General features: G+C 55.7%; 5 protein-coding genes across 6 annotated transcripts; 3 read left to right on the top strand and 2 right to left on the bottom strand.

Moving 5' to 3' along the window:
• Positions 1–4266: 4266 nt before the first annotated feature.
• On the top strand, positions 4267–7993 carry JDV02_002444 (uncharacterized protein). Of its 2 annotated transcripts, XM_047983472.1 has the most exons (3): positions 4267–4545; positions 4695–7028; positions 7079–7993. In XM_047983472.1, the coding sequence occupies exons 1-3, from the start codon at positions 4444–4446 to the stop codon at positions 7280–7282; spliced, it is 2640 nt and encodes an 879-aa protein (XP_047839443.1). In that variant the 5' UTR covers positions 4267–4443; the 3' UTR covers positions 7283–7993. The 2 variants fall into 2 exon arrangements, with proteins under 2 accessions (XP_047839443.1, XP_047839444.1); XM_047983473.1 differs by having other exon boundaries at positions 4267–7028.
• Positions 7994–8554: 561 nt separating this feature from the next.
• JDV02_002443 (uncharacterized protein) lies at positions 8555–9332 on the top strand. Its single transcript, XM_047983471.1, has one exon. The coding sequence runs from the start codon at positions 8714–8716 to the stop codon at positions 9257–9259; it is 546 nt and encodes a 181-aa protein (XP_047839442.1). The 5' UTR covers positions 8555–8713; the 3' UTR covers positions 9260–9332.
• A 256-nt stretch (positions 9333–9588) lies between these two features.
• JDV02_002442 (uncharacterized protein) lies at positions 9589–10098 on the bottom strand (the record flags this gene model as incomplete). The annotated part of the gene is made up of 1 exon (XM_047983470.1): positions 9589–10098. The coding sequence occupies one exon, from the start codon at positions 10096–10098 to the stop codon at positions 9589–9591; it is 510 nt and encodes a 169-aa protein (XP_047839441.1).
• A 3257-nt stretch (positions 10099–13355) lies between these two features.
• MRP10 (40S ribosomal protein mrp10) lies at positions 13356–13746 on the top strand (the record flags this gene model as incomplete). The annotated part of the gene is made up of 2 exons (XM_047983469.1): positions 13356–13467; positions 13580–13746. 2 exons carry the CDS (start codon positions 13356–13358, stop codon positions 13744–13746), a joined length of 279 nt encoding a protein of 92 aa, XP_047839440.1.
• Positions 13747–14092: 346 nt separating this feature from the next.
• CDC24 (Guanine nucleotide exchange factor for Cdc42p) lies at positions 14093–19251 on the bottom strand. The gene is made up of 4 exons (XM_047983468.1): positions 17587–19251; positions 16955–17500; positions 16655–16897; positions 14093–16595 (listed from the first exon to the last, which is right to left on the bottom strand). Exons 1-4 carry the CDS (start codon positions 18166–18168, stop codon positions 14874–14876), a joined length of 3093 nt encoding a protein of 1030 aa, XP_047839439.1. The 5' UTR covers positions 18169–19251; the 3' UTR covers positions 14093–14873.
• Between the last annotated feature and the right edge of the window lie 3117 nt (positions 19252–22368).

Genomic DNA, 22368 nt, shown 5'->3' with positions numbered 1-22368 from the left:
GGCCCATTGTCTCAATCATGATGGTTGCAAATACTGCCATTTGAGACGCCATCAGGCGAATGCCTGTGGGTCTCTCTCGGGAGTGCCCATACTGTGTATCTTGTGAAAGTCGAAGTTAATCAATGCCACGACATCGTCAAACACGGGTACTGATACGAGCAGGTATCCAGTTTGATTTTTGGAAGAGCTTCAGTTTGTCAATAAAAATGCCACTATGACGTACCCTAGCGGTAGGGATGACTATTAAGTCAAGTCTCATCGAAACCGGGAGTAGCGTGGAATCGAGGCGGGAAAACCATCCCAATAGGCCCATGTCAACTTCATGCCACACTTTCTTCCAGTTGCGGTCACGCTTTGTAGGGTGACGAGCCTTCCAAAGGCCCAGTCAAAAGCTCGCGGAACACGCCTATCTCTTCTAGTCAACTTATAGATTTAGCACTCTAGTGAGAGTACATGTTACCCCCTTTTTCATTGAGTCCACGGGAGCCACGTCACGATGCTGGCTCAAGCTGGCGTTTTGAAGAAAACTTCCTTGCTCTTGGATTTTTCGAATTGCTCTAACACTACTCTTAAATTATCAGGTGCATGATCCACTGTCCTTAAAACTCTTGTCTTTGTGGACGGAAAATGGTCCTCTTTTGGGGGCTGATCCTCTTGATCAGGTTGAGATCCAGCTACGTGTAGATATTGCTATCGTTGCGTTTCATTCCCGGCAGCTTTGAGGACCAGCCACATGAAGCTCTTTTCGTTGACAGAGGTTGGTCGTAGCTCCCTGTTCAATGTGTTGAGGTGCTCATGTCGCCAGAGTCTTGTTCACGCGTTCCGCCACCGAGTCATGCCGCTCGGACAATGCACACAAACTTGGCTGCAGCTACAGGAGTATTGAAGACTGCTTTGGATGCACCAAGTAACTCCGAGCCTACTCGTGTAGTCCCAGGTTAGTTCATGGCGCGGATGGCCCGCTGTGATACCGACGTGCAGTCCGGGTCCTCCTCCAATGAGGCAGCGTTCCCTGCGCAAGACAGTATACGACGTATTGGGGTAGCTTGAGACCTGTATCTCAGGGACAACATATCGTGTATACAACTATAGGGCATATAAGTCTCCCAGTGAAGTGTTCTATAGCAAGGCCCGACCAAGCTGGACTAAGACGAGCACCGCTCGTCCCATCATGCCTTAGCCACCAATCTGAACCGAGCCGTCCCAAAAAGTAAGTCATCACATAGCAAGCATCTTTACCTCGAGTTACTTTCAACAGCAATATATATATCATGTCAAACCTCCGTGGACTGAAGGCGGGGGAAGGGTTTTTGGCGCCGACTGAGACCTGCACACACCTCGTCGTGAGTGCTGAACGAGGCAGCCCATCTAACTTCTGCGTGTCGTGATAGCCGCCCTGTAATTGAAGACGTGGCCTAAACTGTCTGGACGAACTACTGAATCAAAGGTCAACGAAGCGCGAAATTTGTCGTGCTCCCATAGACAGCAAGGACTTCCTGATGACGCACCTCTTGATGCCCATGATCTGGGATTCCAAGGCAGCTTTTTAGTCCAAGAACAAATGAGATTCTATTTGAACGCTAGATCGTCTCGCTTTCTGGAGCAGAGTTCTGGCGCACTAGATGCATTGAGCAGGGCGAACAACAGCAGTGTTCGGACTGAAGCCGTCACCAATCCTCTAGCTCGAGGACGAGACTTGGTCTAGGGTAGATCACTCTGACTGGCCACTGGCCGACCACGGAGGCAAAACACAACAGCTCGCCCGTTTCGACGTAGATGATCGCACCGCTCCCATAATGTACAACGCGATGTCGCACGGAGGCACTCCGTTACGTGGACTACATCTTGGGTGAGTTAGGAATGCCATACGCTCAAGATCAAGGCCGTCAAGTCAAGGATGGGGATGTTGGCGGGCAGTGTTCCAGCATGTCGTGGCCCCAAAATAACCGCATGTGCGCAGTGAAAAGTATGATGTACTTCACAGTGACAGTAATGGAGAGCAAAGAAATAGTTATCACACGCGATACGCACGACCTGCCCCGGAGATACCTCGCCTTGCCAAGTTTGCTCGTGGTGTCTGGCAGGGGAGATGGTGTTGGCGGCTGCACCCGTCATCGCCGAACCCCGTGAGTGGGCAACGGTAGCCACGAAGAACGTGGCGCGACGCCACCTGCATGCACGGCTTGGATGGCGAGCTTCTTGTGCTGGAATCAAATCTGCGGGATGGTCGAAGCTAGGTGCGCAGCATGACGACGGCTCAGCGCGCGACCTCACTGCAGGAGCACTGCGCCGCAGGGTCGGAATGGGTCGCCAGTGATCACTCTACGATCGGACAGAAAGCATCGGGTCAGGCCTTATCTACTACGGCTTGAAAGGCCACGCGTTTTCACAAAGGGAAATCTTGAGCAAGATGCTCAGCGACGGTACTTTGTAGGGACAGCACCGGCGTTTGAACTACGGCAGCCCGACTCGACACGGGGGTGAAGCCTCCCACTTTCGTCATCCACTTAGAGGCCGGACGCTTGCATGCCGTGGAACATCGGGGTCGCATTGGTGGGTGCTCGGCGTGCGCCATACGTGCCGATTCTCCGGGGCAAGACAATCTTTTGGCGAGAATGCCGCGGCCCAAACTCGCACATTGAAGGTATTTCGTACTCACGTACCCATGTCGTTGACAGGCCCAAGGAAGTCCCGCCGGTCCGCTTTGGTAATTGGGATACGTAGTAGATCTTCGCCGTGGTCGTACGATGTGCCGCAACTGCCATGGTTGCCGATTGCCGGCCGTGGCGTTGGCGGCTGCCTCCGATGCGATGCTTGGCGAGCACGCGTGCGTGCACACACACACACACACACACACACGATTCTGCAGTCTTTCTCATCAGCTCGGGTCGTGAGGCCTTGGCACCTAGCACGAGAACTGTTGAGACCAGTTTGCGACCTCTGGCGACGTTGTCGTGGCCGCAATATGTGCGACGCCTCGTGTGCTTCACTTGGCCCTGCTCTGCTCTAACCTGCGCTGCCTTGCCTGGGTTTGCCTTGTCGTTGTGACGATGCAGGCGCCACGCCGCTGAACCCCCTCCCCCGCGAGACCTGCCTGCCCGCCCAAGGTACCAATTGACTCGCCTGCCAGAAAGGCGACAGTGACAAGGCCATGGTCTGCCAGCGAAAGGACGCAGTCTGAGAGCGAGTGCTGGGCTCGGCGTGCCGGGCAGCCGAGCGGGCATCAAAGCATAACCTCATGGGGGCCGGGGCTTGGCCAATTGTGTCGGGGCATTGTACTTTGTATCGGGCTGTGTCTCTCTGCCTCTGTTGCCGTGTGCCGACAAGTCCATCAAAACGGATAGGTACGTACCTCCTCGCGCAGGGGCCCAGGGTTGCCCAATGCGGATCCGGGCTCCAGAGACGCTGGCTTCGCGCGCCTTGCTGGTTGGAGAAGGTCTGGCTGGCGCTCCTCGGCACCAGATCCGCCTCTCGGGTCCCAGACAGGGCGGATGACAGCGCTGAGGGGAAGAAGGCGTGGTGGGCGTCAGGACGCAAAGACGACGGACGCCGGACGGCACAGACAATGCGACGCGGATCGATGCGATGGCTGCGGTGCGACGCGACGCGACCCGTCTTGCCGTCCACCTTGCTGCTCGACGTATTGCGTGTATCATGCGGCGGGACGGGACGCAGGGACGCAGGAAATTGGTAGCTGGCATCACAAGAGGCTTCACCTTAGTACTTCGTAGGCGGCTCCAGGTACCTGAGGCAGGCACCTCCCGTCACTTTCTGGGCGGCTTCTCACGGGCGGCGGCGGCCTTCGGTCCGTCCAGCCAGTGAGCGCCCAGTCTGAGACCTCGCTGAGCGTTGGACCGTCCTAGGTCTCAACTGGACCTGGACCAAACTCACTCAACAGGAGGTGCAGCCCGGGCGCCCTTCACAGCGGCGAGCGCCCTGTAGTACCTGTAACGTTATCCAGTGGCCCACCACGGCACAGTTGCCGGACTCTGGCCGCGTGCTTGGGGGACCCTCAGCTTCAGAGGCTCGCTCCTTCTTGCCTGGGCCAGGTGGCGTTGGCGCACCTGAGGTGAGGTTACGGCGATCCGGCACGGCCAGCGCCACCATAGCGCTGACGGGCAGGTCCCCCCCCTCTCTTCTGAAGTTCCTTCCATCCATACGACTGGAAAAACTCCGCCCTGTCCCGCGCCCGGTACTGCCCCCCAACCCCGGCCCCATGTCGACCTGTCCTGCCCCTTCCTTGGCCCATCCATCTTCAGAGTCCTCCTCATCCTCATCGACCTCAACCCCCCCGGAATCAATCGTCGCCATCGACAGCCCGCATCCCGCCCCGACCTTCGCTCCAGCGGGCATCCAAAATCGAGCTGCCATTGCGACACTCGACGAGCCCAGCGCGGGCTCTGGCTCCAGCGACCCCCTCCGCCGCCGCCTTCGTTGCCTGGCATGGCCGCCGCCGACGATGAGAAGAGAGGCGCGACGAGCGGGGCAGACGAGGTGCCTCGTCGCCCTTCCGCCGTCTCTCTCAACAAGTCGGAGGATCCTTCGGTAAGAAGAAGAACCCCGCGCGTACTCGACGCTCGTGACCGTGCCAAGGCCTGGCCAGCGAAAAGTCGCTCGCGACGTCGATTGAACCGGTCGCGGGCATGCGAAGCGACCCAGGGCGGCGCTGACAGCATCATCTCACGCGACTGCAGGAACCCTTCTCCTATGACGAAGACGATCGCTACGCATACGCAAACTCGGAGCAGCGCCAACAGACCATGACTGAGCACGACCTCAATGTCACCGAAGACGACCTGCTCGAAGCGAAAGAGCTCGCCTCGCAATATACGCTTGATGAAGTCCGCAGCATCATGATCCGGGTCCACCGCATTCACGAAAAAGACCCCAACTTCCCTGCCACCGTCATACAGAAGATCAAAGCATTTCTCGAGAACGAGTCTGTCTTTTCTAATCCCGAAAAGCACCAACACCTCATCCAGGAGATGAAACTGGAGGCCGCCCTCGTCACCAGCAATAGCCCGTACGCCGAAGTGCGCGCTGTCGTCAGTAACAAGGATGACCCCAAGACGCCGTGCTCGACGATACGGAGCTGGACCATCGGGCTGTTCTTTTCGCTTCTGCTCGCGTTCATCAATCAACTCTTCGACATTCGCCAGCCCGCCATTCGAGTCATGGCGAATGTCGCGCAGTTGTTGGCGTACCCCATTGGCAAGGCCGCGGAGAACTGGCTACCTGATAAGGGCTTCACACTGTTTGGTATCCGACACTCGCTGAATCCGGGGCCCTTCTCTAAGAAGGAGCATATGCTCATCACCATCATGGCCAACGTTGCATACAACACCCCTTACACCAACTACATCATCTGGGTGCAGTATTTGCCGCAATACTTTGATCAGCCATACGCCTCGCATTTTGCATACCAGCTGCTGATTGCCCTTGCGACCAATTTCATCGGCTATGGCATGGCTGGCGTCTGTCGTCGCTTCCTCGTTTACCCGTCGTACTGCGTCTGGCCCGCTTCGCTCGTCACGATTGCCCTCAACTCGGCTTTCCATAACGATGTCAACCCCCCGGTCGAAGGCCCCTTCCGCCGGATCTGGCGCATATCCCGCATCAAATTCTTTTATCTCATGTTCGCCGCCATGTTCGTCTGGTTCTGGTTCCCGAACTACATCTGGGTCGGTCTGTCCAAGTTCAACTGGATAAGCTGGATCGCGCCCGGTCACCGGGACGTCAATGTTATCACGGGCATCAACAATGGTCTCGGCGTCAACCCCTTCCCGACTTGGGACTGGAACGTTTTGCTCTGGGACTCGGCCGACCCCCTCATGGTGCCCTTCTTCAGCACCCTGAACAGGTTCATCGGTGTTTTCGTCTCTTTCTGGGTTGTGCTGATCTTCTGGTACAAGAACGTGTATAACACGGGATACCTCCCCATCAACACGAACAGAGTCTACGACCACTTTGCGCAGCTATACAACATCACGAAAGCGACCGACGACCACGGGCTGTTCAACCAGGAAAAATATGCGCAATATTCCCCTCCCTTTCTGGGCGCTGGAAATATTGTCATTTACATGTTCTTCTTTGGCATTTATACGTCGACGCTCACGTATGCTGCGCTCTACCACCGACACGAGATCATCATGGGCTTCAAGGCTTTGTTCAACAGCCTGCGCAGGAAGAAGAAGACCAAGCAGGACGACACCAGCCTCGATGTACACAACCGACTTATGCAAGCGTATCCTGAGGTTCCGGAGTGGTGGTACATGATCTGCCTGGCGGTGGCCATCGGCTTGGGCATTGGTGGCATCGTCGGCTGGGACACGCACACCTCGCCCGGGGTCGTCTTCTATGGTCTGGCCCTGTGCGTGGTCTTTGTGATTCCGGTCGGCATCATCAAAGCAATGACGGGCATTGAGGTGACCCTCAACGTCCTGGCCGAGTTTGTCGGTGGCTCTTGGGTCGATGGCAACGCGCTCGCCATGAACTACTTCAAGTCGTTCGGTTACGTTACCTGCGCCCACGCCATCTGGTTCTGCAACGACTTGAAGTTGGCTCATTACGTCAAGATCCCCCCTCGTCAGACCTTCATTGCGCAGATCATCGCCACTTTCATTAGCACCATTGTTTGTATCGGGGTTCTCAACTTCCAGATGCAGAACATCGATGGCGTCTGCACCCCGAACGCGCAATACAAGTTGACGTGCCCGGGCGTCAACACTTTCTTTACTGCCTCCGTGCTGTGGGGCACAGTCGGGCCAGAGAGGATCTTCGGGCACGGCGGCCAATACAGCGCGACACTTGTCGGCTTCCCACTGGGAGTCGTCATCGTCGTGTTCTTTTGGGCGCTCAGCAAAAAGTTCCCCAACTGGACTTGGGTGCGGCAAATTCATCCCGTGGCCATCATGTACGGCGGCATCGTGTGGGCGCCGTACAACATGTCGTATGTCTGGCCATCGGTGCCCATTGCCTACTTCTCGTGGATCTACCTCAAGTCTCGCTTCCTCGGCCTGTGGTCCAAGGTATGTATCCTTCAATCTCTGGGGACGATGAGTAAGACTGACTCTGCTAGTACAACTTTGTCCTCTCTGCGGCCTGGTCGTGCGGTATTGCTATTTCTGGCATCATCATCTTTTTCAGCCTGCAGTATACCGGAACCGACTTCGACTGGTGGGGAAACCAGGTCTCGCAAATGGGCTGCGAAGGCGACTCTTGCGAGCTCAAGACGCTTGGGCCCGGGGAGTACTTTGGGCCGCGGATGGGAGACTTTAGCTGATATTGAGCACTCCACACAGAGTTGGATGGTTTCACGGCCACAATATGGAGTTTTGATGCCCGGAGTTTCGGATTTGGCAACACTTGGGTGATTGGGTCTAGCATGTTAGCATTCTGTCTTTTGGTTTTGGACGAGCACTTTGGGAGTAATGTTATACCCCTTTACGACGGGAAGATGTACGGCGGGGTGGTGAGCCGGTCGTCGGCGGTGCAGCCACGTCTAGTCCCAATCTCTATACGTAGGGACCTGGTGTATCATAGGCTGCCCTGAAGATAAAGAATACTTGGATTTCACAAATCATCGCAGTTGGCCCCGCCTGCTCATCATTTGTACCAATTGGCCGCTGCTGCCCTCCTACTTCCTCTCACCCCCAACCCTAACTTCAAGATCGGTCAAGGTTGTATCCCTCTGCCCCCCTTTTGGTAACCTCATACTACACGCATCGCGGGTCCATACTGCATCGCGCACGGGAGTATCGGCACCGCAATACGGCACAAGCGGGCTGTAGAATGAGAGTGGAAGAATATGGACATGCGCTTTGACCAAGGGAATTACGTAGTGAGTTCAGGCGATGGAAGCATTCACTGTGCTGGCGGTGCTCTGTGCTCGGTAGGTGAGGCGCCTCCTACTGCGTCCTAGGCAAGCGGGCCACGTAATTGGTGACAATTAGATACGTCGTAGGGTGGCCAACGTGAGCAGGAGGTCCTGTCTACAAATGCGAGTTACGAAGCCGCTCATAAGCACTGTAAATGTAGGGCTTGCGCAGAGCACTCACTCGCTCACGAATGGTTGCATAGCGCTGGAATGGGAATCCAAGGTGTTATGGAAGCGTGGTATCGCCTACCTATCATGCTTGGCGGCACGTCTCTCTAGTGTGTGAAGGATGCGCTTGACGGCAGTCGATCAGCGGTAGTTGTCTTGGCGATGCGATGGACGGAGGGAGGGAGGGAGAGAGGGAGCAGCAGCGTAGGCAAAAAAGGCCGAGCAAGCACCCTGTAACGAGACAACAATATGAATAAGGCTTTCGTCGACCGTGGAGGCGACCGAGATGATCGATTGCAAACTCCGCGGCGGATAGGAAAGGTACCCCCAAAGCACGAATCTGTATCTTGTAGAAGAAATGTCAGTTCGTAGGAATTGCGCCAAGCTGTTCGCCCGAATGCGTCTCACGATGCCAAGAGTGCTCGCGGTGGATCCCGACGTCATACACGCGACCTCCAGCGTTTTGGTCATTCATAACGTCAAGTGACATGACGGATGCCATTCCAGCTACAACAGCGCCGCAGGGAACCCAAAGTCCAAGTGGCCCTTCTTCTCCCTTTCTGGAAACCCATCAAGCGTTTATGTACCGTGCGCGCCCATGTGTTCGAAAACCGTGAGACTACACGAAGCGCTACTACTTAGATCACTCTTGACCATATAACGACGACAATGATCCTTCCTCGGAATGCTGTAAGCCTGCAAGCCAGCGAATACCTCATGATGGGTAGTATCGAGACAGGCATGTGGCTAATGAGAGATGGCCAACAGCAAAACTCCCTGTATAATCGCGCGTCGGCGGCAGGCACTGCCGGCAGCGGCATCGGCGCCGGCGGGTTGGCGGCCAAGAACAGCGGCGGCGACAGCCAGAGCACAAAGTTCATCATCGGGTTTTGTGTGGCGGTCCCCTGCACGATGATCATTGTTGGCCTCTACTTCTTCTTCAAGCGGCGGCGCAACAAGCGCGGCCGCAGGAGCTACAACACGAACGCGCGGGGCGGCGGCGGCGGCGGCGAGATCGATGACAACGGAGCGCGCGCGAACGGAAAAGCTAGGACCAAGGTCCCCAATGCGAAGCATAGAAGCGAGTGGGGGCGAAGGAGGGAGAAGAAGACGAGGAGGTTCTCGTTCTTCAAGCTACCAGACAGGCTCAAGCCGGTGACTCCACCGGCGGCGTATAGGAGGGAAAAGGAACTGCTGCCTTCTGGGCCGCCTTGAGAGCGTTCATGGAGTTTTGTTTGAGAGACTTACTATATACGATATGGAATATTAGCGACCTTTTAATCAAGCGACTGTCCCCGCTACCATACTCTGATGAGGACTACGCGTGAAGGTGGCGTGCTACTGTGGTAAAGCTCTGAGCCGTGCCGTCCTCTTGTCCCTTCTCTGGTCTTGATCAACCATCAACGAGCAAGTCAATGAACAAGCAATAATGTAATCGGTTAAAGCTACTTTAATGAGAGGCACGTGATTCAGTTCAACCACTTGAACGTAAAACCCTCCCTTGACAACAGAGCCCAAACACATCCCCGAGATACCACGGTATCTCAGTCCTTCTCCGAAGCCGACGTTGGAATCGCCATCTTCTCCGCCAAGCCTTGAGCCGGCCTGAACACCTTCCTCGAATTGACGCCGACAAACACAAACCCTTCCCCGGCCACGTTGAAGATGTAGTAGGGCTCATTATACCCGGGATACAAAGGGTGACGAAGAAGCATGCTGTTATATGGGCCGCTGTAATGCTCTCTGAGAAGCCTGTCCGCCTCGGTGGCATCCATGTCGATGGGCCAAGGGATGACAACGTCCTCTAGCCATGGCTGACCAACGTAGTACACGGGCCCAAACTCTCCCCACTGGCTCGACGTGGAGATTATTGCAGTCCCTCTGCCTTCCTCGGCTTGGAATATAAGCTGCAGGCGTGAGAATTTCTTCACATCATTGACGTAGGCGTTATTGGGTGCAGCCCCTTGAACCTCGTACAGCTGTGCGTCAGGGAACTGCTCTCGGACTATGCGCACGCCGATGTTGACACAGCCAAGGTAGCTAAGAGGCACCATGTTGAGTGTTTTGAGCAAGAATGAGTATGATGACTTTTGTACAACAATGATTGCAGTTTTTGATGGTGGTTTCTCTGGTCTGATGGGAACGCTGCATTACCGGTGCGCAGCCGGGGTTTATATACAGCGAGCTGCCTACACGGCTGGACATGTGAGTCCATGGCCGCCCAACATATCTTACCCTCCCATCGCATTATGGAAATGCGCATATATGGTGCAAGTACGACGCTGGGCGACATTTACGAAACTGCATGGCGAGTCAAGGACAATGTGTGTGATGTTGCCGGCGACGCGATCACAAGTGCATGAAGACACGTCATACATCTGCACTCCGTAGAGACATCACTTAGACCCGTGTAGCGCTGAGTTCTCATATTTTCGCATCCTAACACTTTTTGCTCAGCGCTTATGCGGTACGAACTACCGGAGTCACATCCGGTTGTCCCTTTCAACGACGTGCAGGTTTTAGAGCGGCTGGGACTATTGCATAAAACGCTGCAACAGAAACGCTCAGAATCATCAATCTCAAGCGTTGTCTTGCAGCCTTTCCTCTCCTCTATGTGCAATTGTACTGACAGTGAAATACATTTGGTAGCTCGTGATTGCACAGCTCCATCGAAACGCACGGTCAGAGTACGGCACTTTGTGAACTGCATGGTGCAGCCGAGGTCCTTAGGTATTATGAGTGAGGTTTATCGAGCGTTTCAATTGCGGTGTTGTGTGTTCAGAAAGAGCGCCACACCGCTGTCGTGGTGATCACACTTGGCCCGCATCCGGAGCAGCATTGTGACACGATGCAATCGATATGTCACAACGCGTTCAGCTTTCAGCGGCCCACATGCTTCTCGACAGACAAAGACTCAATTTCAACGGGCTGCCTTTGCCGAGACAGTCGCGGAAGTTGTCTTGTGCGTTTTAGAGAGCTGTATCCCCTCGGCCATGACTAAATGGTTCAGCTAGATGTATGCCACGTTGGGGCAGAAAAGTAGACACACATCACACTATAACGAGCCTTTGCCTTTTTTGTCTTTTTCTCGGTTGATCTTCTTTGAGAGTGAATGTTGAGAACCTAACACCATTGGTCAACTCAATATGGCCATGACAGGAAGTAAGGATGGCTCGACGTACGAGAGGATCCCCATAATAGCCACAATGATGCTAGTGGCAGATCGGTCGCTCGTTGATCTTTCCGAGGTCATCCAGCCAAGAGCAACAAGTCAGGAGGCTTGGAGCGCGATGGGTTGTCCTCGATTTAGACGACATATAAACTTCGGGATGATTTCCAGCACATTCCAAGAGATTCAGTCTCGTTGGAAGTAGCCAATAATCAAGGGGCTGGTCGCTCACTCTCGAGATATTGGTGAGGTCCGTATATGTTTTGCTTCTAATAATGGTTGCAGAAAGCTTGAAGCTTGCTTGGTAAGAGCAAGCGAGCATCTCTGCGACAGCTTTACTCGCTGCGTACGGATTTGTCGGCTGGAGAACGCTCGACTTGGTGAGGTCATCGCCGCCTTCTTTGCCCTCACCGTGCACCTCATCTCTAGATGCGTGAATGAATCGCTGGACGCCGAAACTGGTCGCACTCTCTCAATGGGACATGTGTGCCGTATACGTTTGTGTGAGTGAAGCTGTAGGAGTTAGCGAAGCTGAGGTCTACATGCGATTAATCGGCAAAGTGCAAAACGGTGCCGATCCATGTGCGGTCACCGCAATAGAAGCTGTAGTTCGGCCTAGCGTCGAGACTCCAAGTATGATTGAGTATGACGCAATAGTCAATTTTGTCAAAAGACACCAATATTATATGCGTCAAGATATGTCTAGCTAAGATATCTCACGATCCATGACGCTCCATCGAATGTGGCATCGTTCACTCAACACTCCAATTGAACACACCGAGTGCGGATGAGCAGGTCTGGAACTGAATTTACATGAGTCTAGCACTCCCCGTGACCATAATGCTATTCACATCTGGGAGCGTCACGAAATAATCAGGTGACAGAAGATAAAAGAGGGGGGGGTTGCTAGGAAAGACCGACGAATTCAGTCACGTTGCGCTTGACAGTGTCAAAGGCATCAATTGAGCTTCAGCTTTTACTGTAAATTAATACGCGGTTTCGTTTCTTTCTGCCACGGATGAGACCTTGAATGAACGCACCATTTTGGCCACATGGCAAGGTGACACAAAGCGAGGCGACTGCTGATAGCATGAATTGCGCTGGGTCAGATGAAGTTGAGTCGTCATGGATATTATGCATGCCTCGACTTATTACTTCGTGCTACCTTATGTGTCGCAGCCTCCTACAAATGCTCGCAATGCAGCTCCATTACTGCTGGCGGATCAATGCCACCAACACAACATTCATTGCACTGTCTTTGCGACCGGGTGCATCTACCAGTACGATGAGGCTCACCAGATCAAGGACCCCGGCTACTCGGAAGATGAGACACCGAACTTTACCGTAGTAGTTTCTATTCCATGACCAGGGGTTACGTCGAGCCTCTGAGCCCGTTCCCCTTCGGTCCACGCTCCGAACTTCGCGCAACTAATATCACACACTATAGGTCCTAAAAAGCCACGGAAATTGCCTCATCCTCCATCCTTGCATACCCTTCAGGCGACGACCGCTTTGCCCGCGTAGTTTTGTCTCCAGAACCATGAGCTACGAACGTTGTTGTCGACATTCCGAACAGCAACACGATTCTGTCACGGCCACTCGCCGGCATCGCTACTGCTTGCAGAGCATAATGAATTAGGTGTATATTACTTTACAAAACCCGTTGCGATCTCGCATGATGAGGTCCTGGGTTTGTTCAAGGAAATTGTGCGGCCAAGCCTCATCAGTTAGAAGACCTTTTCCATCGAGGAGCAGGCAAAAGTCATCAAGGCAGGTCGCAGCAATTGCGAAATGGACACGACCAATCGTGAAAATGCTCGAAGAATATGGGTACGAGGTGCTTGAAATTCATGAGGCGTACGGAGCATGTTTTGCAAGTATGAAAGGTAGCTGGAGTTGAATGGGCCCAGTAGAGGCGTCAATGTCACTGCTTGGAAGTTCGCCGCCCACGCACCCACTGGCATTGCTGGCCATACCTCCCACGTGACTGAGATTGCCAAAAGGCTCCACCCACGCACGTGATCTCGCGCAACCTTGGCTGAGAGCATCCAGCGCAACAACCAGAACCGCCCAAAAAAAGGGTGCAGAGGCGGTCGCAACCGCTCGACAACGAAACAATCCGTCCTTCCCGTCTCGCCCAGCATGACCGGAGGGCACAAGCCCATCCGGCTCCCGCCGCTCAAGACGCTGCGCGTCCACGCCCCCAAGCGCCAGCCAGAGAACCCTTGCATCGCCATCATGACCAGCGTCTTGGGTGCGTCTCTCCTACGCCATGCTCGCCCCCCCCAGGCGGGCTTTGGCTTAATATGCGGCGCTTTCAATGCTGCTTCTGCCCCGTGTGTGGCTCTTTCTGACACCGAGTACAGCGTGCTGGGCGTCCGCGGGCTACAATGCCTCCGGATGCGGCGCTCTCGAGAACCAGCTGCGGCGCTGCATGGACGGTCCGCCGCCGCCGCCTGCCCCCGCCAACACGATCAACTATCACCTCTCACGAATGCAAAAGTACGTCACGAGCCCGCGGAAGCAAAAGTAATGGCCTCCGGCGACCGGCCACGGTGATGACGGCGACGACAACCCGCGTGACTTCCGTGGAGAGAGAGAGCGCAAAAGCGGTTCAAGTCGCTCTGCACGACAAAAAAAAAAGCGCAATCGAAGTGGCGTTATACAGAGCACTGTGAAATAGGGAGAGGGACGAGACGGATAGGCTCAATTGCATCTGCAGGCGTTGTTTAGAAGGATCGAACTCGAGAGTTTATGTACGAGATGGCGGCGCGCCTTGCATTGTACGATACGGAATATGGTGACGTCTCTAGAGGTCGCACAGCCTCAATACCAGGCGAAGACACACCCTTCGCGGGTAGCCACGCTCCCAGCACATCCTCGTGTCTCAACACAATGTTAGATGGCTTACCTAGTATCGGGCGTAGACCACCAAGGGGCCGAAGCTCACACATATACGCAACGCTTCAACAAATGTCAGATTATCACATTGCTTTCCACATTAGATATCAAGAACATTGCGCCAATATTGCCTGCACCCCTTCAGATCTATGTAAGCAGCTGCCGAGCATAGTGGCTCGCAAATGATCTCAACTCGGTCACAACAGATCCATTCGCGTCAAGCACAAACATCACGGCCCACAGGCCAATGAGTGTCAGTTCCTAGCCACTATCTCTTTGCCCGGGCTGTAGCGCAATGCATGGGGTTGAGCATCGTGTGAGTGCTACCACAAGAAGGTCACCAACTGAGTGTCAGGCAAACAGTGCTAGCTGCTCGTCCCGGGACGCCACAAGGCGCAGTAATACCGCGGCCGAAATGAAAGCAATAAGATCTGTACTTTGAATGGAACGACTCCAGCTAGCGCAGCACAACATGGGCAAGATCCCAAGGGCACGCGCATGATTCCTCTGGGGTTCAATTCGCTGCAGAGTCGGGTCTATATGGCGGTGCTTTAAACAAAGGCAAGAGTTCCTTGTGACTCTTCATTCGTGACTCGTCGCCTTCGGGGCGTGTCTGATGTCGTGAGATGTAATAATACCGTGCGCCAGCCATGCGAATGCTCCATGTATCCTGAGTGGGCGTTGCCTCTCCCTGCTGCCGATGGCCGCACGCCATCCATTGACGATCAACCCGGCAGATCGGCTCGCATGGAGGCGGTATTAAGATGTATCTCCAACGCAAAAGAGCTCTATCTCCCCCACGCCGCCCGTGTACATGTTCTTGACTCCTTCTCGCCACTCCATGAACGCTATTTGGATGTCGTCGTCGCTTTCAATAGTGACAAAGTCGCCATCTTCATCGCGATATCGGAGTTTTAGCATGCCCTTGCTGATACTGCTGTTCATAAAGCGAGCGAGCTTGGCGTCAATCCGGTCAATGAGTGACTGATAAGTGATGTTGAAGGCCACGACCAGGGTGACGTAGTTGCCACTGTCACACTTGACTCGGACCTTGAGCTGTGTCGGTAGGGGCAACTCAGGACTTGCCAATGGATTGCCCGACGGCGGCGGAGCAACACCTGTGCCCAAGGCCGGCGACACTGTTCGCGAGTTGGCCGCCGCTGAGTCAACTCGCAGCGAACTCCCCGCCGGGGGACCAGGGGTAGTCTGGCGTGGGTACACCGGCTGTGCGGGGAAGTGCGACATCGTGCCACCCAGGCTGCCCGAATGCTGGTGATGTCGCTCGCGTTGAGCTCCAGGGCTTTGTGTACTCGTTCTGATGGGCAGATCATTACGAGGGGAGCCGTTTTGTGACCTCGGGATGCTGCCGTCGTGCGCTGGGTGGAGATGTTGAGGGATGCCCGGCACGGCAGGGATATGGCCTTGACTCTGCTGCCTTTGTCGTGGTATACCGCCAGCATTGACATCGGGTGTGCTGTAAGACCGACTGCGCTGCTGTTGAGCTGCACTCTGGCTGTGCGTCGCCATGGCGGGAAGCGATGGGCCGCGAAGGTTCCTCGAATTCATGGCGTGGGGATTCGGCGATGAGCCATCACGAGATGGAGCTCGCGGCATGGCCGGGGCCGTGTACCGGTTCACATCGTCCCAGACTGCCTGAGGAGTGCCAGTCTTTGGGAACGCGTAGCCTGGCGGAAACACCCCGCTCGTCGTACTTGTTCGCGATGACGCCGGCGACTCACCGACAGGTGAGAAGTAGCTCTCACCGCCTCTAGACCCGGGTGAAGGCGCGCCACTTCCCAAGGCCTGAAGGTTGAGAGGAGCAGGAGGAGTCGGCAGTGGGAATCGTGGAGGCGGTGCTCTCGCGATGCCAGCCAGTGACTGGACGCTATCCCCAGTCGCCGATCGTTGTCTCAGATTTGAAGCGGAGGATGTGCGGGGCATCGAGCCATTTGTCGGGTTCGAGTGCATGGGAAATTGCGCCGGTGCGGTGGCGGGTCCGTAATCCTCGTCGTCGTCGTCGTCTTGCTGCAAATATGGGTTCTCAAGCCCGCCCGCATGATCCCGCGTCCAGGCGAAATCAGCTGCAACGCCATCAGGGCTTGTCGACAGGCGTGGGGCGTTGTCCTTTCGTTGCGTTTCAAGTCCAATGGCCCACTTTTTCATCATTTCCTCGTTGAGGAACTTGATCGTGAAATTCTCTACACCAGGGTCGCCCTTCCACCAGATTTGAACACTGTGAGATCCTGCGCTAACAGTCAGAGGGGCACTGCGACTGCGACGCCGATCTGCCTTACCTGGCTTGGACAGAGACACGATGTCAGTAACGTTAGTCATGAAAATCCTGCCTTTGAGCTGAAGCTTTGTGTTCCTGTTTCGGAGCCTTGGCCCCGAAGTCCGACTCTTGTCCTTCTTGTCCTTGCTCTTGTTCGGCGATGCCTCTTTGCAGCAGAGCAATATACACTCGAATAGGTAAATCTCGTACTAGATCGCTTGTCAGTCACTGGTTCAGTCCGTCGAGGTCAACACGTGGCCGCACGTACGTCTTTCTCCTGGTCGTTCTTCCCTGTGATGACGCCGTAGACGCCGTGCAGGAGCAACTTTCCGAACGACTCCACCTTGTGGGACTTCCAGTCGTCTACTCTGTTGATGAGTTCTTCTAGGGCCTCATCTAACAGATCTCGATTCACAGCCTCGTTGGCTTTCTGCAGAACGCGCTCAGCGGCTTCGCAGCCTGACATCAGATCATTTCTGGTGTCAGGATCCTCGCTTTTCTTGTACATGTCCTAGACAACGCCAATGTCAGTTGGTTGCGCTACAACAGGCATGGAATTGAAGCTTACCTTGAGAAGCAACGGATACTTAACTAAGCGTTGCATCGGTTTTAACAAGAACCCGTCTAGCGTATTGAAGTCGGCGGCGACAGGATGTTCAGAGAGTTGAATCTTGTCGAAAACCTGGTTGGCAATCTGAGCCGCTTTCCGCTGGTTGGCAATAAATGGCTGATAAATGTCGAAAGCGTCTTCGTAGAAGCAGAAGGGAGCACCCCAACGCTGAGCGACCTTGGGCATCGAATTGGTTGTCTCAACGCGGATCAAAAAGCGACGCTGAAAATCAAGGATGGCGTTGATGTTCAGGAATATCTGATGGACAATATCACCCGGGATCGCGCCCTTTTGCTCGAGCGACTTCTTCAAGTCGTGCAGGTTCTCGAGGTCCTGGACATATTTCCGCTCCGTGTCCACCAATTCCTTGACGATGTGATCTCTGTAGCTCATTTGGGAGCCACCAACGGCAGCCATGGGCTCATCTTCGGGATATGAGTCTTGTTGTAACAGTAGACCCCGCTGCTCTGCAAGATCGAGCACGTAGTTGACAACCTGAGTCACCTGAGGGCGAATTAGCGAATGGATTTCTCCGATATCCCGCGCGGGGGGCGGAGATGCCCCGTGCAACGCGGAGGAAGATGGCTCACCTTGACGAACCCAGAGGTGTCATTGCCCATCAAGTCGGTGATGACGAAACTTTCCGTCGGAGAGACCTGGAGCTCTTTCATGCATGCTTGTACGAACTTGAAGATGGCAATCTTGGATTTCTTCGCTTCCGAGGCGTTTGGGTCATCGACCCGGAGGGGTTCGCGAGGCTGGAGCGAGTTGTAAATGACAAGGAGTGGATAGCCCGAGCGGAAAAGGTTCCATAACGGATCTACTGGGTCTGTCGGGTCGAGCTGCTCGAGAAAGGGTTCGAAATCCGGCACCTGGGCGAGGCGTTGCTTCAGCGAGACACAAATCTGATACAGCGAACGCGAGGCATCGGCCTTTTGGTTGATAATGTTTCCGGTAGCGATGACTGGCCCGCCATTCTGCCCGGGGATGATAGTGGCACCGCTGCTCAAGGAGTTGAGAGACGAAGACGAGCCAGCGAAAGCCGTCGAGCCCGAGAGCTGACTGGCGCGCGGCGCATTGTTCATACTGTCTTGTTGCAGGCCTCCAGAACCGCTCAGGGTAGACTGAAAGACCGGGGCCGTATTGGTTCTCAGTAACGGGGCATGGGCCATGGCTAATTACTCCATCCGTTAGGGGATTGAAAGCGCGGCCCAGGCGGTATGGGTAACGAGGACGGGCCCGAACGACGCGGTCAGGCAGGGAGAAGCCGAGCGTGAAGATGTCGAGGGCGGGCGCAGTGATATGCGGAGGAGGGTGGGGAGTGGAGGGTCGCTCGCTCAGACAATCAACAAGCGCCTCCGCGAGCGATGTCCTACTAAGCTGTCTCGTGTTTGTCAAGCCTCCCTTTCTGGCACGAGCGGTTGGTGGTGGGAGGTCTCAGAGGGCACCCGATCGCGCGTCATTCAACAGCCTAGTGCCCGAGCGATATTTCCGTGGTTGTCAACGTCGACGGCTGGCTGGCCGACGCTCGAGTCGGAATGTGTCGACGCTGCTGATCACCCGCAGATTCAAGTCGGCGTGCGTACAGGCGGAATCGGGGATTGGGGGTCGCGGTGCGTACGTGGCGCCGTAAAGTCGCTTTCGCTGTGGCTGTCCGCCACCGTCGTCGCGGCCGTATTCGAAGGAACGACGTCAACCGGGGCGGGTAAGGCTGCCTGCAGGCTGCGATGCAGGCGGATTGCAGGACAGCTCACAGTAGCACCGTCTGGAGGACAGGGCTGCTGCCGGCGGTGCTTGTGGTTCCGCTGATGGCCGTGGTGCCGTTGGCGTACGATGTGCTCCTGCTGCTGGAATAGGGGTCGGCTCACCGCCGTCGAACACGTGGGCCGCAAGTCGTTCGCGTCGATGTGGTCGGTCGAAGAGGGCAAATAGTCGCGGCAGACGATGGGCGGCGTTCGAGACGAGGAGGGGTAGGGGGTCGGAAGGCGAGAGAAGGGAGAAGACGAGCCTTTGTCTTGGAGGGGCAAGGGGTGCGCAGCACACACATGCAGAAGAGGACGAGCAGGCCTGAAAGCAACAACGAGGAGGAGACGGAGAAAAGGATAGGAGGGGGGGAGGCGCAGGGAAGGCAGGGGGCAGAAGCAATCACGACGCCAAAGAGACGATGATGGGGAGATCAAGAGACTGGGGACGAGGAACTGGCGGGATCCTGTGGATGGAGCCCTGGTCCGGCGGTGGGAGCGCTTCAGAAGTCCAGACGCCGCGCGGGCGGGGGGGGGGACTCTCAGAGCCGGGAGCGCCCCCGACAGCGGCGAACCAGGCGCTGAGGTGGCCACAACCGGACTGAACGGACAGCGCTGTGAACAAGTATCTACCCGGCGCCCGGTGCCATTGCAGGGGCTGCAGGTGGTGCCCACGCCGCAGACCGACACCAGGGGCCAGGGCCTGGCGGCACGGGCGCAACGGGCGAGAGGTACTTGTCTGGCCAGAGAACCCTTGCGGTCGGGTCAGGTACCAGGTGCTGCCATGGATAGGTCGGGTGCTCCACCAAGTCCCTGAGTTTTATGGCGCACCAACGTTGGGCAGCGGGCAGGCTTGTGATAGTAGTGCGTGCGTAGACGCACCAAAGGGAAAGAGGCCCGTTTCATCCTTCGTGATGAGTGGCGCTATGCCACAGAGAGTCTAAAGTCCCGTCGCAGAGGCGGACGGACCGCCATGCTTCCTTTGGGCATCTCTGGCCCTTCGATGCCACCATCGGTAAATCGAGGCGCGAGGAGCCCTAGAGAGGCAACGGGAACGGGACGTGGACCAGAAGACACACGATTGCGCTGCCACGAGGGTCAGCGATGGCCAAGCGGATTATCTCGGGTTAGGCCCAGTGGCGTTGAGCTTTGGCGGTCTTGGAAGGCTTTGCGACGTCAGGTCCATCTAGAGCGGCATTTACTGCTTGAGATACTGAATCAGGGCAGGCTACAGTGCAGCACTGTGCTCCAACTGCCCGGTCATACATCGACGGGAGGCGGCCAACGCTTCCGTGGGTCAGGTCGGGCCAGGTCAGGCAAGTTTTCTACGTGCAGTGCCTTGCACAACCGCTGTCAGTCGCGGGCAGAATGAACGGAAGCCCTCGAAGCCGCAGGCATCAATCATTGTTGGTTGCCTGCCGGGGGTGTTGGCCGATTTCGTGCCATCGTCGACATGTCCGCAGGAACGAAGTGCCCGAACCACAGTGCTTCTCAACGTCTGCACCAGCTGCAACACTTGCTCTTCATGTGCCCGTGACGATAGATTGCGAACTTTGCACCGGCGACCTCGCCCGGGCCTACAAAGACCACATGATAGGCATCATGGCGCCATGAGCAGACGTACCGACCTACCTACCTGGGGGATCAGATCAGGCTCAGCGAGCCATTCGGCGATGAGGGGGTTTCGGCTCGAATGAGCGCAGAACAGCGCCTGTGCTCTGGTCTTCTCCACCATCCAGGGTCCCCGTCGACCCATGAGTTGCGCTTGATAGTAGTACTACCTCGTAGCGGTAGGGGCAGTAGGCATGGGTGGCATGGTAGGGTAGTGGACATCGAAGTTGGGCAGGGTGTCCGTCCAGCACGAGCGGAAGTGGCGTGCCCGTCGATGGTGGAGCCCGCTTCCCTCCACGGTATATCTACTATCCCTCTGTGCATACCTCAGGTACGTACTTGATGAGTGTGACGCCAGAATCAAGTGAGCTTCGCATCCGACGGGACGGCCATGAGGTTGAGCAGCACGTCGCACGGCTGATAGAGTCATGAACGGCAGGCGGCAAGGGCGCAGCAGAAGGAGCCTTGACGGACGTAACGTCGTGCTCCCCCCCCTTGATCCTTCTTCGCCAAGAGAGAACGACAGATTGTCAAGCGCGGGCGCGAGACTGGGACGGGAGGTCGTTAGCTCTCGTGTGACGGGCGGTTCCCAAGTCCTTGATGCTGAGCGTGGTGAATGCATAGCTTTCTTTCCTCCGCGCATTGAACCTAGTACTAGTAGTGCTGTTTGCCGCACAATGGCTTCAGGCGCGGAGTAGAACTGCCGACCGCGCCCACAGAGACCGGGGCTGCATCCACTGCCGATGCCGGCCGGATTCACTATTAGACGTTTCAGCAAGATCCTTGGGACTAGATGAGTTACTTAATAGTAGTATCTCGTATACTGTACGTACTTCGTACGCAGTTGCGGAGGATACGCAGGTGTGAGCAGATAAGTATGTTTACCCTATAGTTATCAGCCTTCCTATGGTTTACTTGGTACCTCGGTACCTGTATTTACATGCTCGAGCAGCGCGTAGTCGGAGACTTCGTAGGGTAGGTCGTTTCTACCTGGGACTTCACTATAGAGACAAAGCCACGCAGGCCGTCCGAGTCATCTCCTTGTCAGTCTTGTTGTCCCTGCGAAGCGCGGTATGCTGCGTTGAGAGTGATTCGCCGTCATAACACAAGGCGCCCACTCTGCACTGCATCACATCAACGTGCCAACAATTGGCGCGCGTCTACTGATGCCACCAAGATACGTGCTCGCTGGCCGTGGTGCCAAACTGTAAGCGGCAGCCAGTCCTTGTCCGATTTCGTTGATGATGGGCGGCTTGGGAGCTTGCCATGATCGTAGATCCACATCCCGCCAACCTCATTGGGTCCGGAGTGTGTCACGCGCGTGCACCCCGTGCCAGCGCCCTCGTCCCAAATGACATTGCCTTGCTTTGCTCTGCTGCAGGGGTGCCAACATCTGCACAAGCCTGGGTCTATAAAGAGAAGTACGTGGCGTTGGAGCTGGGCTTCTCGTTGAAGAGCGCCTTGAAGACTGCTACGGCAGACAGCGAGCGTTCCCCAACAACGGCGCCAGAGGAGAGGCTGTGACGACGTGCAAGGCTACTGAGCGTCATGTACGAAGTACCTTGTTCTTCGTTAGGAGGCAACGGGTCATGAAGCACTTTGGAGGCGCCACGTGAGCCAGCGGAAAGGGAATCTCACAGATGGCATTATCCTGAAGTGACATCTTGTATCAACATGCAAGTACGTTCTCCTTGACGTTCTGTAGTAGAAGTGAACCGCATCCATGAGGCTGACCAGGTCGCGCGCTGTCATGGGGTGCCCAGCCTGAGTCGTAAGCGCCTTGAGTCGACAAAAAGTCACAATGGTCGCGTCACACACATACAAGGGTCTGTGACCGAAGGCGGCTTGCTCGGAGCAGGCCTCGCCGACAAGCCGGATGACGAGAAGAAGAAGGGGGATTCGGCTGGCTGCGAAGGAGATGATACCGTAGTCGATGGGAGCAACGATTCCAAGGCACGTTCTTAGCTCGGGCGTGCCAGGGGAACCTCCTGGCTGGGACGTGCCCCAAGCCTCGAGACG

This window comes from Purpureocillium takamizusanense, chromosome 2 (genome assembly GCF_022605165.1).
Source record: "Purpureocillium takamizusanense chromosome 2, complete sequence".
NCBI lineage: Eukaryota > Fungi > Ascomycota > Sordariomycetes > Hypocreales > Ophiocordycipitaceae > Purpureocillium > Purpureocillium takamizusanense.
This window is presented reverse-complemented; position numbering and strand designations above follow the sequence as displayed.